Here is a 16182-nt window from a genome sequence, read left to right on the forward strand (position 1 = left end):
CGGCATTCCGGGCAGCCAGGGCAAGAAAATAGACTTGAAGGCTAAGAAGATGACACAGGAGGAGAAGGAGCGGTGGATTAAATTAGTCTCCCGGAATTTGACCACAGCAGAGTTGGACAGCGTGGCTAGAGCCACGAAGAGTCGCGGAATCCGTAAGACTTTTGTTGCGGAGGGCCACTGGAGATGCATTATGGATGTCATCAAGAGCAGATTGACAGGGTCGGGTAGGGCGTCGGACATTGCCCTCCCTCAGATTATGCTGATGAATGGGCTGATGAATGGCATCGTATATGACTGGGCAGCGTTACTGGCAGAGCGTATGTATGAGTTTTTGACGCTCCAGCATCGCACATTCTATATGCCTCATTACGCTATAGGGTTATTCCTGGAGGCCACGCGGGAAGTAGTGCCGGAGGACGAGTTGGAGGTACGGCCACAGGGACCGTTGATAGCAGGAGAGCCTCCAATAATGTATTGGAGGCACTTGGACATTGGGCACTCTTCTGCGAAGCGGAAACAGGCGGTGGATAGGGCCTCGGCCTCAGGGGAGCCTGACAGCGCGAAGGAGTCCAGCAGCACGGAGGATTCGGAGGAGGAAGATGAGGAGGACGATAGCAGTCAGGCAACGGAGGAGCCTGTACGAGTCCGGTTTGCCCCACCTCTGTTATCGATGGGCACGACTGTTCCCGCATCTGGAGTAGGTGGCATTTGTATTCCGGCCTTCGGGCAAAGCCATACGCCTGTTACACTTGGTCCCCTCCAGCACGAGCACCAAGGAGCACCATCGGGCCCAACCACAGCGGCACTTACCGAGGACATGGCAGAGTCAGGGACGGAGGAGTCACCACATCGGGTAGTGGCCGTTGAGGAGCAGGGGCCGACGGAGGTGGAGGATACCGAGCCTCACGTGTGGTTGGACGTCGTGGGTAGTGACGCTGTGGTGACTGTTTCTGCTTCGTTGTTGGAGGAGCCGACGACAGCGAACCATCCCCCGGTCACGGAGATGCGGGCTGACCTCGAGGCTATGCAGAGCTGGCTCACACAGCGGTTTCAGATGACACTGGCACAGCCGGAAGGAGCTGTTGTATTCTCACCGTGTCGAGAGACTAGAGCGGAGGTAGTCGACTTGGAGGACTCGTCAGGGGAGGCACATGGACTCACAGTTGGGAACGAGGCAGGGGAGGTCGCCTCTGCTGGGCAGGCACGAGGAGATGGTGCACCTTCGGTGGCGGAGGCGGTACCTTCACAGCAGGATACAGTAGTGCCCGTTCCACCAGGGATTTCCCAGTCTTCGGCACAGACGGAGGAGGATGTTGAGACCTATCTCGCTGACATGGCTGATATGGTAACGAGGGGTAGGCGGGTGGTGGCCGCCGCCCAGACGCAAGCATTGCAGCAGGTGGTGGTGGAGCTAGAGAAGGTCCTACAGTTTATGCGGGTGGGCTGCCCGATAGCCTTTGCTACCTGCTTTGAGTCTTAGGGGTGGCCGACTACGGAGACAGAGGAGATGCTCCAGACTTGGAGGCTGCGTCAGCCCATTGTGGAGAGTCAGGTGACGGCAGTTGTCCGCGAGATCGAGCAGGTCTACCGGGATGCCTATTATACATTGAGGCGTACACAGCAGGAGTCTGCAGTCAGGGAGGCCGCCCGCGTAGCGTTGGAGAGGAAGGTGGCCAGTCAGCAGGCCTCATGGGCAGTCGAGAGGGCGCAGTTGTTGGCCCAGCTAGAGATGGCCCGCACAGAGACGGCTGAGATCCGGACAGCGAAGGCCGAGGTAGAGACCCGTCTGGCAGCCGAGCAGACACGGTTGGTCTGCGTGACGGAGGTAGTGGATACAAAAGAGAAGAAGTTACTAGAGGCAACACACATGGTGAAGACAGCTTTAGAGAAGGTCCTCGTGGCGGAACGAGATGTGGCTGTACGCACTCAGTAAGTGTATGAGCTCCGTGCCCGCTTGGCAACCCAGACACCGACATCTCACACTTCTGCTTCAGGGACGCTTTCTCCGCCCCCTCCCTAGTCTTTTAGATATATTGTATAGGTTGCATTATCTCCATTTTTGTAAGTCACCTGGAGACGACTTTTCTTTTTGGGGGGGATGATGTTGGCGGCATTATTGTACACGGGAATAACATTAGTTAATTATGTGTAATTGCTTTGGTTAGTTGGCAACCGAGGGGTGGAAGTTGCGGTGCGACGGTTGGCGCTCGCACCCCCTCAGTACCCTTTTATACTCCGGAATGTAACTTGTAACACACACTTATTATGAATAGAACATCTGATATACTTTGTCTGACATTTACGGCATTAGTCTGCGTTATGTTCTTTATGTCTTAAGTTATTCACCCGAGAGGGCAAACAGCATTGCTTGAGGACAAGCAATCTTTGGAAAGGACGGATTGTAATGTCCCCATTTTCGGAATCTCTTGCAATGTAGTTGGAGATGACTTTCTAGGGTTTTGTTAGCTTGATCAAAGGAGCATTTCGATGTTGTCAGTGAGCTTAGATGGGTCAATGGAGATGAATGACCTTTTTGGATGGATTCCGAACAACTTGTCTCTACTTACTATTTATAGCGAATGCTTGCATGGTGCCAATCTTTCTGGGTTTGTTCTCTTTTTTCCTTGGAGAACACTGCAATTTATGATAAGTGCTTGCATGTTATCAATATTTCTGCGTTTCTCTAGGTCTATTCTCTTTGGTCCTTGGAGAACACTACTATTTACAATATGTGCTTGCTTGGCACCGACCTTTCTAAGTTTTTATGGGCTTGTTCTCTTTGTTCTTTGAAGAACATTGCTATTCATAGTACGTGTTTGTGTTGGCATTGGCTATCATCTGTCATCTTCAATTGGGTTTAGCATGTTTGATTCTCATTTTGAGGACCTTGGCAAAGTTTCTAAGATGATGGAAATAATGTTTAATGTTTCTCACTAAGTGTTCAAAAAGTAACTTTATAACTTAAGTGATAAATATTTATAATGTATGTCTCTAAAAAAGGGGATGCCTAGGCAAGGGGGTGAAACATAAAGTGGTTTTAAAAGATATATTGAGGGTCTTTTGAGGGAAGTATATTATTTTAAAATTAAGTTGCCCTAATTTTCCTTCGAACTCTATATATTAGAGTTTGGGCTTCATTCTTGCATTATGTTGGTGCACACATAACAAGATGATGTTGGAATGAACTTGGAGAGTTCTTCTTTGGATTGTTGAGGATGATAACCCTCTTCAGTTAGCCTGGTTTCATTGTGCAAGATCTACCCTAGCTGGTTGGTGATTTTAGTTTGAGTTTTCAGTGGTTTGTTTGAGTTTGGTGACAAGGGTTTTGAAGTAGAAGAAGATACATGAGGTGTTTTGATGTGTGTTTCATGTTGAACGGGTACCAACTATTCATTCTGTAGACTCCACTGTCACTCCTCCCACTCACCCCTTGAATCACATAAATACATGGATGAGAGGGTATTCTGAAATCTGTTCGAGTTGTCAAAGGTTTTGGTGACCATTTCCAGAGCTGGCCATACCATTCCAGCTACACAGAGAAGTACGTTTTGGCTCATATCTTCAGAATGGGTTATTTATTGTTTGTGGGTATCATTTTTGTGATCTCCTAGCAGCTCAATGATGCAAATCCATATGTCATTTGCCATGTTAATGCTTATTTTATTTTATAAATAAAAATCGTCCCTAGGGAAGGCTGTACATCTGTAGGAGACATGTGGTTGTCTTTTCTGAGTTTAAATCTGGAAATTAGTGACTAAGAAATATACTCTTTTGAAGGGCTAGGGAGTGGAAAAGAGTTGTGGAAGGTATTAGGTAGATTGGGGTAAAGTCTGATGATGAGCAACTTAATAGTTGAGTTTGCCAAGCAAGTCTGAATGGTTTGATTGCTGGAGCAGAGCTATCTCTTGTTACCTTCAGCCTTAAAGGTGCACAAACAGTCCGTGGATGATGCATTTCCAGGTCTGAAATAATATAGGGAGTTTATGTTTTGCTGCGAGGACTTTAAGACTACATCAGCCCATAGATTGGTTGCAAAGATTGATCAGAAGTGAGCTTGAGTTCATAGCTGGTTGCTAATAGCAGTGGCTCATTTGTTACAGTTCTGCCATATCTGAAAATTATTTCATTTATGTATTAACAGTGAATAAACAATGTTATTGTTGATTGCTTAGTGAATTTTTTTATCACTACTTTATGCATTGTGATTGTAATATCCCACTAATTTTTTTTTTTTTTTTTCAAGCCAATAGCAATTCATCCACAACAATTAACCCGTTAAGGTTAGAGTAATAAGCAAAACAACTGAAAGGGAACCCTTCCACCTTTTGTTCACCGAGAGCACAGACTGGGAGGGTGAGAGCATACGGTGTTCCGGGGATCGTCAACATCAATAAACAAACTGAAAATTACAATTGCATGGGCGGCAAGCCATCCCCTTCTGCTTATCCAGCAGGATAGAAACTAAACTTCTTGGCGGTGAACCGACCAAGGGAAAGATTACAAGAAACTGAAGTTCAATCACTCTACCGCGTATTTCAGCGGGAGGACATTACATTAACAATCACTCTACCGCAGATTTCAGCGGGAGGACCAAAAACATTGAACTTATCACTCGACCACTTATTCAGCGGGAGGACTGAAAATTACAAATTATTGCATATCAGGTGGCAAGCCAGCCTCTTCCACTTATTCAGCGGGTTGAGAATTACAAAGAGAGAACTGGTTAGTAGTACTACTACCTAACCTTACAATAATAGAAAAGATAGAAGGAGAGTAATGCAGATTTCTATAGTAAGAAATAAATTTCTGTTACAACCAAATCTGCAGGCTCGGAAAACAGACCAGCAGTCCAAATAAATGCCAAAATATTCATATCTCCCTCATTTTACATCTGATTTAGCTCAAACCAGTCCCAAACCTACCGTACAACACATATGCAATGCTAACCAATCAAAACAACACCCCAAAAAGACCCTTATTTATTTTGCACGCATCCCAATGCAAGGCAGAAAACCCACGCCTAGCCTAGGAATTTCGATTTTGCATAATTAATTCAAAACTCAAACAAACGTGCTAAAAACTTACAAACTTATTCGCCAGTGTTGGGAAGGAAGATAGGATTGATACCCATAACTGTCAGACGCTCCAGCAGAGAGATGTGAGCAAAAATAGGCTTCAGCCACAGGCAAAACCAGCAAGTACAGAATCGTTGCAACACCAAGATGTCAATGGCAAAGCTCTGAAAGCGGTAGAGGAATACAAGGCACAGCTAGGTACTGTATTTCAAGTACGAAACCGGGTAGCACTAGGGAGATGCACTCCGAAGCCTCAAGTTCTGTCGCCAATCCGGCAGCATAACATTACAGATTTTCAAGATGAACCAAATGGAAACCCAAGCCTCATATTTATAACTTCATTCATCAAATTCAAATGACATCCCTCCAAATTCTATGCTTGCATTTGAATTTCATTTCCACTTACATGTGGACCCAAGTGTAGCGCCCATTCTCCTAAGTCAAAACTCACGCCCAAGAAGGGGGAGGACCCACGTTGGACACTTAGGCACAAAATGGCGATGTAAAGTGAAATAATATCCCTTTTAAAAATATTTCACATCCCATAAAACAACTGAATTTCGCTCAAACTTAGGATTAAACAGGCATTAATCCCAAATTTAATAAACCAGTAGCCAATAAATAGATTAATTAAATATTAACCTTAGGAAAGGAAATAATATTTAATTATGTTGCAAATGTCTCCCGCACTGATTATTATCACCTCCAAGATGAAACTGAGCCCAGACGACCACAGACTGCTGCAGAATTCAGACCCCTGTCTACTGCCAAAAATAGAAATGTGCCACCCAGCCACTTACTAAAAATAGTAAGTCAAGAATTAATGCTCAGAAAAATATGATCATCACGTCCAGAGGCAAAGCAAGGAGTGCTCAGTCGGACAATGGCACCAGAACGGTCATCCCCTGACTTCCTAAAAATAGTAAGTCCTCGTTTCATCGATGCTAGACCCTGATTACTCATTCCACCTAGCCTACGGGTCTCAGGAATAGGCTAATGGACCACTGAAAGAACATCAGTGAGAAGGGGACATTATAGTGATTGTAAATGCTCATGGAAAGCAAATGAATGAAATCTGAAAACAAACCAATCTTGTTGTTATTCATTTATTGTGATCACACAAATTGCAAGCAAGTTTCAAAACAAAAAATCAGGGATGCACATTTCATAGTGATTTTGTTCCATTGGTCATCACAAATTGAATGCACCTTGAATAAAGTTTCTTCAAGATCTTGTTCTTTTTTTCATTAATGGACTTCATTTTCTCAATCATTGAGTCGATGTCATTGTATACTTTCCTCATTTTATGGACTTAATGTTCTCAACCATTGAGTCAACGTCATTGTATACTTTTCTCAAATATGGCTTATCCATGTCCATAAACCGGATTACACTCATGATGGGCTCAATGAAACTAAGAAGATAGTCCACATGATCCAATTGAGTGTCATCTAGGATCATTTGCTTTATTTCCATCCCACTATATAGGGACCAACTTTGTTTGATGACCTTGCTAGAAAGTGACTCCCACACCTTCACAAGTCGTCTCAAGACAATTGTGTTGGTTGCAAATTAGGGCTTAGCAACCTATTCAGAAATTAAAATTAAAAAACAAAGAAGAAACCATACTTAAATTTTAAAAAATAAATTAGTAATTATTAAAATAAAATGCAAATTTTAAAAATTGTAATGTTTCAATTACCTTCAGCAGCTCCAATTGTGAGAATGATCTAAAAATGGCCTACAACATGTGGTGGTTTGTGATGAACATTTGGATCTCTTAAGACTACACATAGACTTGTTTGATCCAATTTATTTACTTGGCCAACTTCTATAGTGTGGGATTGAGTGAGTGGACAGCACAAAGTGTTTAAAATATGTGATAATCATGTCCCAACCAACATATTGACCACTCTACAATTCTTTGCATTGTCTGTTATGACTTGGACAACATTTTGAGGACCCACTTCTTGAATGCACTATATAAGGATGCTAGCAATAAATTGTGCATTCTTCACCTACCCTTCACAATCCATGAATTTCAAAAACATTGATCCTTTAGGGCATGCTACACATACATTAACACCCAATTTCTTGTATCCTTCCATCCATTGGAAACAATGGACATTGTTGTTTCTTTCAACAAAATACTAATGGGAGTCAATGAAGTGAATATTTTTTACCTCCTTTGTTAATAATGTGCAATGCACCTTGTCATAACTTAGCTCTATTTACCCTTGTGGTTTGTCATTTACTTTTCTCAAACATATCTTACCAATATGATGATTGAGCAATATGGAAGGACAAAACCTTTGCATAGAGGCATTTTCCAATGGTTTGATTTGCAATCTTTGTAGCATCATTTTGAAATGCCCTCTTTAATGCCCCCCTTGTTATCTTCACATTAGTGGGCTTTTCTTCATTTTTGCCTGAAAATTGGTGCCATTTTATGACAACATCATGGAAGATATTATGAGATGAAGAAGAGGTGGCCTCCATGTTCCCCTTCCTCTTCTCAAAGGATGCCCTGCTCTAAGTGCAACTCTTGCATTTTCTTCCTCCTACTCTTTGATGTATTCTGCTATTTGATGATTTGACACAAGCACACCATTCTTTCTTGGGCATGCTTTGATTCCCATGTTGAGAATGACACACAAATGGGATTTCACTTGGTTGTACGAGCTAGTACACCTTGGATCATAGACATTGCATATCCAAACAAATGTTCCATCACTACAAATTTGTTGTATCATTTGTACATGCCTCCACAAGGTGAGTGTGAGTTAGTTTTGAAGGTGGGTTGATCTATGGAGCTAGTATTGGTTGCCATTGTAATCTCTACAACAAGAAGTTTGGAAAACACAAATTGAATAAAAGGTTTTTAAATTAATACATTGTTTTCAATATTTAAAATTAATTAAAAATATCTTATCATTAAAAAAATAGTTTAATATTAAATATTTTAGTTTTATTGTAAAAGTTTCCTGTATATAAATTAGAAAATTTAAAACTATAAATAATATATAGTACAATGGATATACAATACATATAATATCTTTATAGAATTTTAAGTTTTTAACTCAGAGATCAGTTAACTTGTTTTTAACTCAGAAAGTTTCAAAATTTTCTGTGAAAAAAAGAATATTTATATTGAAAATGAGCAGCTTTATCCTTTCATGACTACTTGGTGATTGGTGGTTGAGGATCGAGGTTGATTCAAGAAAGAATCAGCAGTGGTGTATTTATATTTTTTCTTATTTGATGGCGTTTTTGCCGTTCATGGGCATGCCAAACATAATATATAGAATAATGAGCAACATTAATACATATTGGGAAGAAAGAATGTCAGTTGGGATTTTCTTGAAGTCAAAGTAAAAAAGAATCATGAAGAAAGGTGCATGTCTTTGGAATCACATCAGAATCTGCTTGGGAATGCTATGTTAGCTTTGGATTTGCTCAGGTTCAGCCAATTGCGATGGAATACATTTTACATAGTTTTGTCTCAAACTTTGGTCGATTCCATAGGAATTCCGAGCAATATCTGATTCTAAGACAAATTGTACTCAGAATAGGCAGGGAAATAGGCCAATTTGGCAACTTAGGTTTTATATGAAATTATGAATGGGCTAACTTCATTCAAGTGTTAAAATTTCTTACTTCTAGCACTGGCAATTTACTGTGACTATTTTATTGTTGAATATTTAGATTTCTAGCTATTTTGTAAATATAGTGTTCTTTTGGGAGTAACTTCATACAATTTTGACTCATTGCCTTTTTTAATTATATATTTACTGTACTTTTCTCTTGCCATTTTCAGCCCCTAAAAATATTTTAGATAGTGTTGCAATATGGAAGCCAACCCGAATCTATAGGTTGCTGAGCTTAAGTGAATTGTGCTCATGCTTCCCATTTACACGCTTTGATTGTGGGTGCAATTTTTAATTAGACAATCGGCAGTGTCAACAGAGCTTGGTAACTGCAGGCTTCACATGATGTTTGGTGAATTGGCATTGGATTTGAATTTGTATGCTAACCTTTGTCCAGGTTATCAATCTAGAAATTCAACCCACCAAATTGACTTGAACTAGTAATTAGTATGAAGAGGAGAATAGACAGATACCCTTAATGAGTTCTAATTTTCTACACATTCTATAACAGTCTTCTCTTAAAAGATTATGCCTTGTTTTACATAAATATGAAAGAAAATTGTATGTCACTCAAATTGCCATTTTCTGGTAAAATGCATATCTTTTTGTTCTGAACTTGTGACACCATTTACACCCATATCATTATAAATTACAACATTTGTCAAATCCAGAACACATTTGTTTTTATTTGAATATGGATTTGAATACATATTCTTCTTGCACTTTATATCTTTTTGTTCTGAACTTGTGACACCATTTACACCCATATCATTATAAATTACAACATTTGTCAAATCCAGAACACATTTGTTTTTATTTGAATATGGATTTGAATACATATTCTTCTTGCACTTTTAAACTTACAATTTGTTCCCTTTTTTCTCGTATACAGGCTGGGACCTATATAAAGGAATTTGTACATGGTGATCTTGGACGCACATATCCCAAGTATGTTAGATGGTTGTTGTTTACATTATGAATTTCTTTCTTGGCATGGAAAAAAAATTAATGTAATTGTCTATTAGCTTTTGTTGAGTAACTAATAACATTTTTTTTAATTGTATGATTATGGATTAAGGAAAGATGTCTTGAGAGTATGACACATTTTCAGGACTGCTTTTTCCACTATAAAGAACTTATTTCTATGCTTTGATTCTTACGCTTGGTGAGAATGAGGAATGGGTCAATTCAATAGTAATATCCAAGCATGATTGTTCCTTATGTCTTGCGTCTATCTTTCTGCTGGCTTTTTTTTTTGTCTATCTATTTGTTGTGTCCGTACTTATTTATTTCAAGATTAGTTCTGAATATGTGTAATGTCCCCTTTTCTAGGCGACGTGAGATGAGCAGGGGTTGACTGTAAGAACCCAACTTGGCTCTCCTCTGCTGACTGTTTCTTTTGAATGCAATAGATTTGAATTTGTTTTGGTTTTTGAATGTTTATAGATTTTTTTGTGTTTTTTTTTGGTAATAATGAGCAATGAAACAATACTGGAATAAACTCCTATGCTTAAAATAATACTGGAACAATAATATTACTGCTGGAATTAATTTACGAAACTATCAAGGGAATGTTTGTTCTGTTTTATGGCCAATATGCCTGGAAAACAAATTCATTACAATGTAAGATAAAAACCTGATTTTTGCTGTCCCAGTAGTTGAAAAAAATCTGCCAACTGCAAATTTTAATTTTTTTGAAAAAATTACTGTTCACGCGGTACTGTAGCAATCCGTACGGCGGCACTATTCACGCGATACTGTTCACGCGGCACTGTAGCAGTCCGTACGGCGGCACTGTAGCGCAGGTACTGTAGCAGCAATTGTATTTTGAAATGATTGCTTCAATTCTGATTTTTAATGGCTGCCAAATGAAACTGTAGGTCTGCAATTAATATATATTCGAAAATCTGCATACCCTAGATGTCTTCCCTTCTTTTTAAAGCCCAAATAGAACTCCAAAATGAAGCTCTCCTGAAATGCCAAATTTAGTGGATATTTCACCACCTCAAATGGTTGCAACACTGAAGAATTGTCGCTCTCCAATGGCTGACTGAATCAGAAACCCTTGGCTTCTTCTCCCAAGTTCATAACAAACAAATATCAATTCTCTGGATGGATGATATAAAATGAGCTCTTAAGTCCCTTCTTATTCTTTCTTATGAGAGCTCGAACACTTTCTTGGCCAATGTGGGATTAAAGACATATTCACACATTATAATATTAAAGTGACTTTATTATTATAAAGTTACTTTATAACTTTATAATAACATTAAAATATTTAAATAAATCACTTAAGTCACTTTTAATTAAATTAATTAAATATAAAGTCACCTTTTTTAGTTTTATTTTATTTAATGACTTAATAAGAAATTAATTTAATCAATTTCTCCTTATTTCTCCACTTAGCCTTCGGAGAATGTAAAGGCTAAGAACTCCAATGAGATGCTAAAAAGGTGGGGACATTACAGTCCGCCCTTCCTGAAATTGCTTGTCCTCAAGCAACTTCAACTCCGGATGCTGCAAAATCTCCTCATTCTCCCAAGTAGCATCCTCTACTGGCAAATCCTTCCACTTCACCAAATATTCCCGGATGTTACGTCTCCTCAAGTTCCTTTCTTTGAAATCAATGATAGCCTCCGGTATCAAAACAAGTTTTCCCTCATCATCCAGGGGTGGTAGTACTATAGAAGGCACAATATGATGTCCTAGCGCCTTCTTGAGGCGTGACACATGAAAAACGTTGTGCACCTTGCTCTCTGCCGGTAAATCTAACTCATAAGCCACCTCTCCCACTTTCCTGATAATCCTAAATGGACCATAGTATCGTGGCTTAAGTTTCTCGGCACCACTCTTCTTGAGAGTGGATTGACGGTAAGGCTGCAACATAAGATACACCATATCTCCAACCTCAAAAGTCCGCTCAGTCCTCTTCTGATCTGCATACTGCTTCTGCTGATTCTGTGCCTTAGTTATATTATCCTTGAGAGTCTTAACAATGTCTTGACTCTCCTGTAACAAATCACCTGCACTGGGCACTCTACTGTCACTCAAAAGCAGATCCATAAAATTGGGTGCCTCATACCCATACAGGGCCATAAAGGGTGACATCTGAATAGACATGTGATAAGTGGTATTGTAGCAATACTCACAGAGATAAATCCACTTTACCCATGCCTTCTGTTGCCCTGCTATATAATTTCTGAGATATCCCTCCACCCATTTGTTCACTATCTCTGTCTGACCATCTGTCTGAGGGTGGTAGCTAGTACTCGGAGTGAGCTCTGTCGCACACAACCTGAATAGCTCCTGCCAAAAGTGACTCATAAACCTGCTGTCCCTGTCACTCACAATGCTCCGAGGTAAGCCATGTAATCTGAATATCTCCTTGAAGAACAACTCTGCCACCTGTGTAGCAGTGTATGTAGCAGTGATCGGAAAGAAGTGTGCAAACTTCGTAAGGCGATCCACAACCACATATATGCAGTCCCTGCCTTGGGCCCTAGGCAGTCCTGAGATGAAGTCCATAGACAAACACTCCCACTTCCTATCAGGAATCAGAAGTGGCTGAAGTAAACCGGCTGGATAGGAGTGTTCTTGCTTATTCTGCTGGCAGGTGGGACACTCCCTAACATACTGAAGTACCTCTGCTTTGAGCCCTTTCCATGTGAAGCGCTCTCTAATCTGCCGGTATGTCTTGTAGAAACCAGGATGTCCTGCCATAGGTGAATCATGAAAAGATTTCAGAACCATCCTCCTCACTGCTGATCCTGGAACCAAAAATATTCGCCCTTTGTAAATGATGAGCTCATTCACAAGGGTGTATCTACTGTCCTGAATATTCCCATCTATGAATCCAGCTGCCCAAGTATCCTTTGCATACTCTGCAAGGATCAAGTGTCTCCAATCCTCCGATATGTCTGTCAATAAGCTCAAATGGGGCCGACGTGATAAGGCATCAGCAACTACATTTTGTGTCCCCTTAAAATATGTAATGTCAAAGTCATAGGACTGTAACTTGCTCACCCACTTCTGCTGCCTATCATTGAGATCTCGCTGCCCCAAAAAGTATTTTAGGCTATTATGGTCGGTTTTGATACAAAATTTGCTACCTACCAAATATTGCCTAAATTTAGCCAAAGCATGCATAATAGCTAACATCTCCTTATCATATATGCTGAAGCTCCGCTCTGGCCCTCTCAATTTCCTGCTCTCATAAGCAATAGGGTGCTTCTCCTGCATAAGCACCGCTCCAATGCCCTCCCCGGAAGCATCACAGTGTAGCTCAAAAGGTTTGCTGAAATCTGGTAATGCTAACACTGGACAAGAAGTCATCAACTCCTTAAATTTCTCAAAACACTCCTGTGCCTCAGGAGTCCACAAGAAAGCTCCCTTTCTCATCAAATCTGTCAAGGGTGCTGCATGCCTAGAATATCCATCCACAAACCTCTTGTAGAAACCACATAATCCCAAAAAGCCCCTCAACTGTGTAAGGTTCACCGGTGAAGGCCACTCCACAATGGCACGAATCTTTTCAGGATCCATGCGTACGCCCTCTGCACTGATGATGTGACCCAAGTACAACAACTCTGTCATGCCCAAATCACACTTTGACTCCTTTGCATACAAGGACTCTCTGCTCAATATATCCAACACCTTGTCAAGGTGAACCAAGTGCTCCTCCCAAGATCTACTGTACACCAAGATATCATCGAAGAAGACAAGTACAAATTTCCTCAACTGAGGATGGAAAACCCGATTCATTGTTGCCTGAAAAGTAGCAGGTGCGTTAGTTAGCCCAAATGGCATAACTACAAACTCAAAATGGCCACAATGACATCTAAAGGCTGTCTTCTCAATGTCCTGCTCTCTAACTCTGATCTGGTGATAACCTGATCTCAAATCTATCTTTGAAAAGAAGCAAGCTCCATGAAGCTCATCTATCAACTCATCGATCCTAGGAATGGGGTACCTGTTTTTAATTGTCTTCCTATTAAGCACCCTGTAATCAATGCACATCCTCAATGTCCCATCCTTCTTCTTCACTAAGACCACTGAAGAAGCGAAAGGAGACTTACTTGGTCTAATGTGGCCCATAGCAAGTAACTCCTTTACGGTTTTCTCAATTTCATCCTTCAACCTCTTCGGATGCCTGTAAGGTGTAATCATGATGGGTTTAGCCCCCTCCTCTAACTCAATGATGTGCTCAATACCCCTGTCTGGTGGTCTACCTGGTGGAATGTCACTGAAAACCTTAGAGTGTTTAACTCTAAGCTCCTGAATATCAGGAGGATATTCAATCTTCTGCTGTCCCTCCTGTGATGGCATCAACATGCACTCTGCTGCCCACTCTACCTGATCATGTCGAATCAATCTAGCCATCCTCCGGAAAGAAACCATCCTGAGATCACTGTCCCTGATTGCCTTAAGAATATGTGTCTTCCCATTCACTTTAAACCTCATCTCCATCTCCTTGAGGTTAAGAGTGAACTCCCCAATATCATGCAACCAACTCATCCCAAGGACTATATCTGTATCTCCCATAGGCACAACATAGAAATCTGCCTTAAAGTCATAATTATTAACTTTCAATGGGAGTCCAGTGATCTTACGATCACATCTGAGGACATAGCCATCAGCTACCCTCACTCTAATTCCCCCAAACTCCTCTGTTTGTATGCCACGCTTCTCCACCATCCTAGCATCAATGAAATTATGAGTGGCACCTGTATCAACCAAAGTTATGACTCGCTGTCCAGCAAGCACTCCTCTCATCCGGAATGACCCTTCTTGCCTAATACTTGTGAGACGAGCTTCCCTAAGTTGCCCATCTCCTTCCCCATCATTGGACTCCATTTTAGACAAGTTTTCAGCCTTGTCTTCCTCTTTTTCACCATCTATTTCCTCTATATCAGACTGCTGGTCTGAGTTATCTGATTCTGATTTCTCATAGTATGCCCACATAACTCTGTTAGCTTTGCCCTTTGGTCTAAGAGGACAATCATGGTTTGCATCATAGGGTCCTTTACAGTAGAAACATAATTTTTTCTTCCTCAAATCATTTAATGTTTCCCTGTCAAAAGGTGCTGGAGTTTTATCTTTAGAATCATTTTTAAAATCAGTCCTCTCTGGTTTTTTATAAAATGGTTTGTTATCCTTACTAGAAGATGCTCCTTTGGACTGAAATTTGTTTGTTGGGACTGCATGTTCCATACTTCTTGCCTTTTTCATAGCTTCCTGTAAAGAAATAGGATCAAATGCCTTTATCCAACCTCTCAGTGGTTCGGATAGGCCCTCAATGAAAAGAACTATCAATCTACGCTCTGAAATGTTTGGCACCATGACTGCCAACCGCTGAAATTCACCAATGAAATACTCCAAGTTGCCTGTTTGTTTTAACTGTGCTAAGTCCCGGAAGTAAACCTCTGGATCTTTCTTTTCAAATCTTTCAACCAACCTATCCACGAAGTCCTGGTACTCTGTCACCTGATTATGTTGAAGTGTTATCATACCATGGTACCACCAATCATGTGCTACTCCCTCCAAATGCAAAGTGGCGTATTTGATAGCTTCAATCTCTGTCATTGGCCTCAGTGCCAAAAATGTGTCAAGCTTATGAATCCAAGCTTGAGCTGTCATCTTACCACTCCCATCGAATGTAGGCATAGTAAGCTTGCCTGTAACTCTATTCAGCTCACTATTTTGACCTCTAGGCCTCCTATCCTGTCTGAGTGACCTGTAATGCTCTCTCCTCTGATTTACAAACCTCTCGAATGTCATCCTCTCTCGTACCTGTGGAGTTAATAAATCCCATTCGTCATTCGCAGCCATGAGGATATCTGCGAACATCTCCTCTCCTAGTTCTCCTGTAGGTGCTACCTCAGGCTCATCTCTAATGAAGGTAGGACGTGTAGGCCTGTCTGCTGTCCTGGAATGAGTCCTATGAGTTCTAGGTGACCCCACTGCACTCCTGTTATCCCCTTGCTCTTGATTCTGTTTGTCTTGTGGGTTCATGCGCTCAATCATGGTGGTGAGTGCCTGCAAGGCCTGAGCCATCTGCTGCTGTCCTGTAGCCATTACTCTGAAAAATTCCCTTGTTTCTTGCTCCTCATTCCTATCGCCTCTGGGTGGGCTACCCCCTTGCCTGTCACCCATGGTGCCCGACTGCCTGTCAAATTCTTGTTCCCTGTCAAACAAAGCTCGCCTGCGAGTGTAATATCTGTGAGAGCCAACCTCAGGCGGCTGCATGTGATTGCTAAACCCTCAGGATGGCAGGATTTAGCTCTGATACCAATGTAAGAACCCAACTTGGCTCTCCTCTGCTGACTGTTTCTTTTGAATGCAATAGATTTGAATTTGTTTTGGTTTTTGAATGTTTATAGATTTTTTTGTGTTTTTTTTTGGTAATAATGAGCAATGAAACAATACTGGAATAAACTCCTATGCTTAAAATAATACTGGAA

General features: G+C 41.1%; 1 protein-coding gene across 3 annotated transcripts in view; it reads left to right on the plus strand.

Moving 5' to 3' along the window:
* The window catches only part of LOC131073608 (uncharacterized), a 223078-nt gene that overhangs the window by 142482 nt on the left and 64414 nt on the right, over positions 1-16182 (plus strand). For all 3 annotated transcript variants that reach the window (XM_058010072.2, XM_058010074.2, XM_058010073.2), the window contains exon 14: positions 9615-9670. In XM_058010072.2, coding sequence (XP_057866055.1) covers positions 9615-9670 — 56 coding nt within the window. The remainder of the gene's footprint in view (positions 1-9614; positions 9671-16182) is intronic.

Source organism: Cryptomeria japonica, chromosome 11 (assembly GCF_030272615.1).
Source record: "Cryptomeria japonica chromosome 11, Sugi_1.0, whole genome shotgun sequence".
In the NCBI taxonomy this organism is placed as follows: Eukaryota; Viridiplantae; Streptophyta; class Pinopsida; order Cupressales; family Cupressaceae; genus Cryptomeria; species Cryptomeria japonica.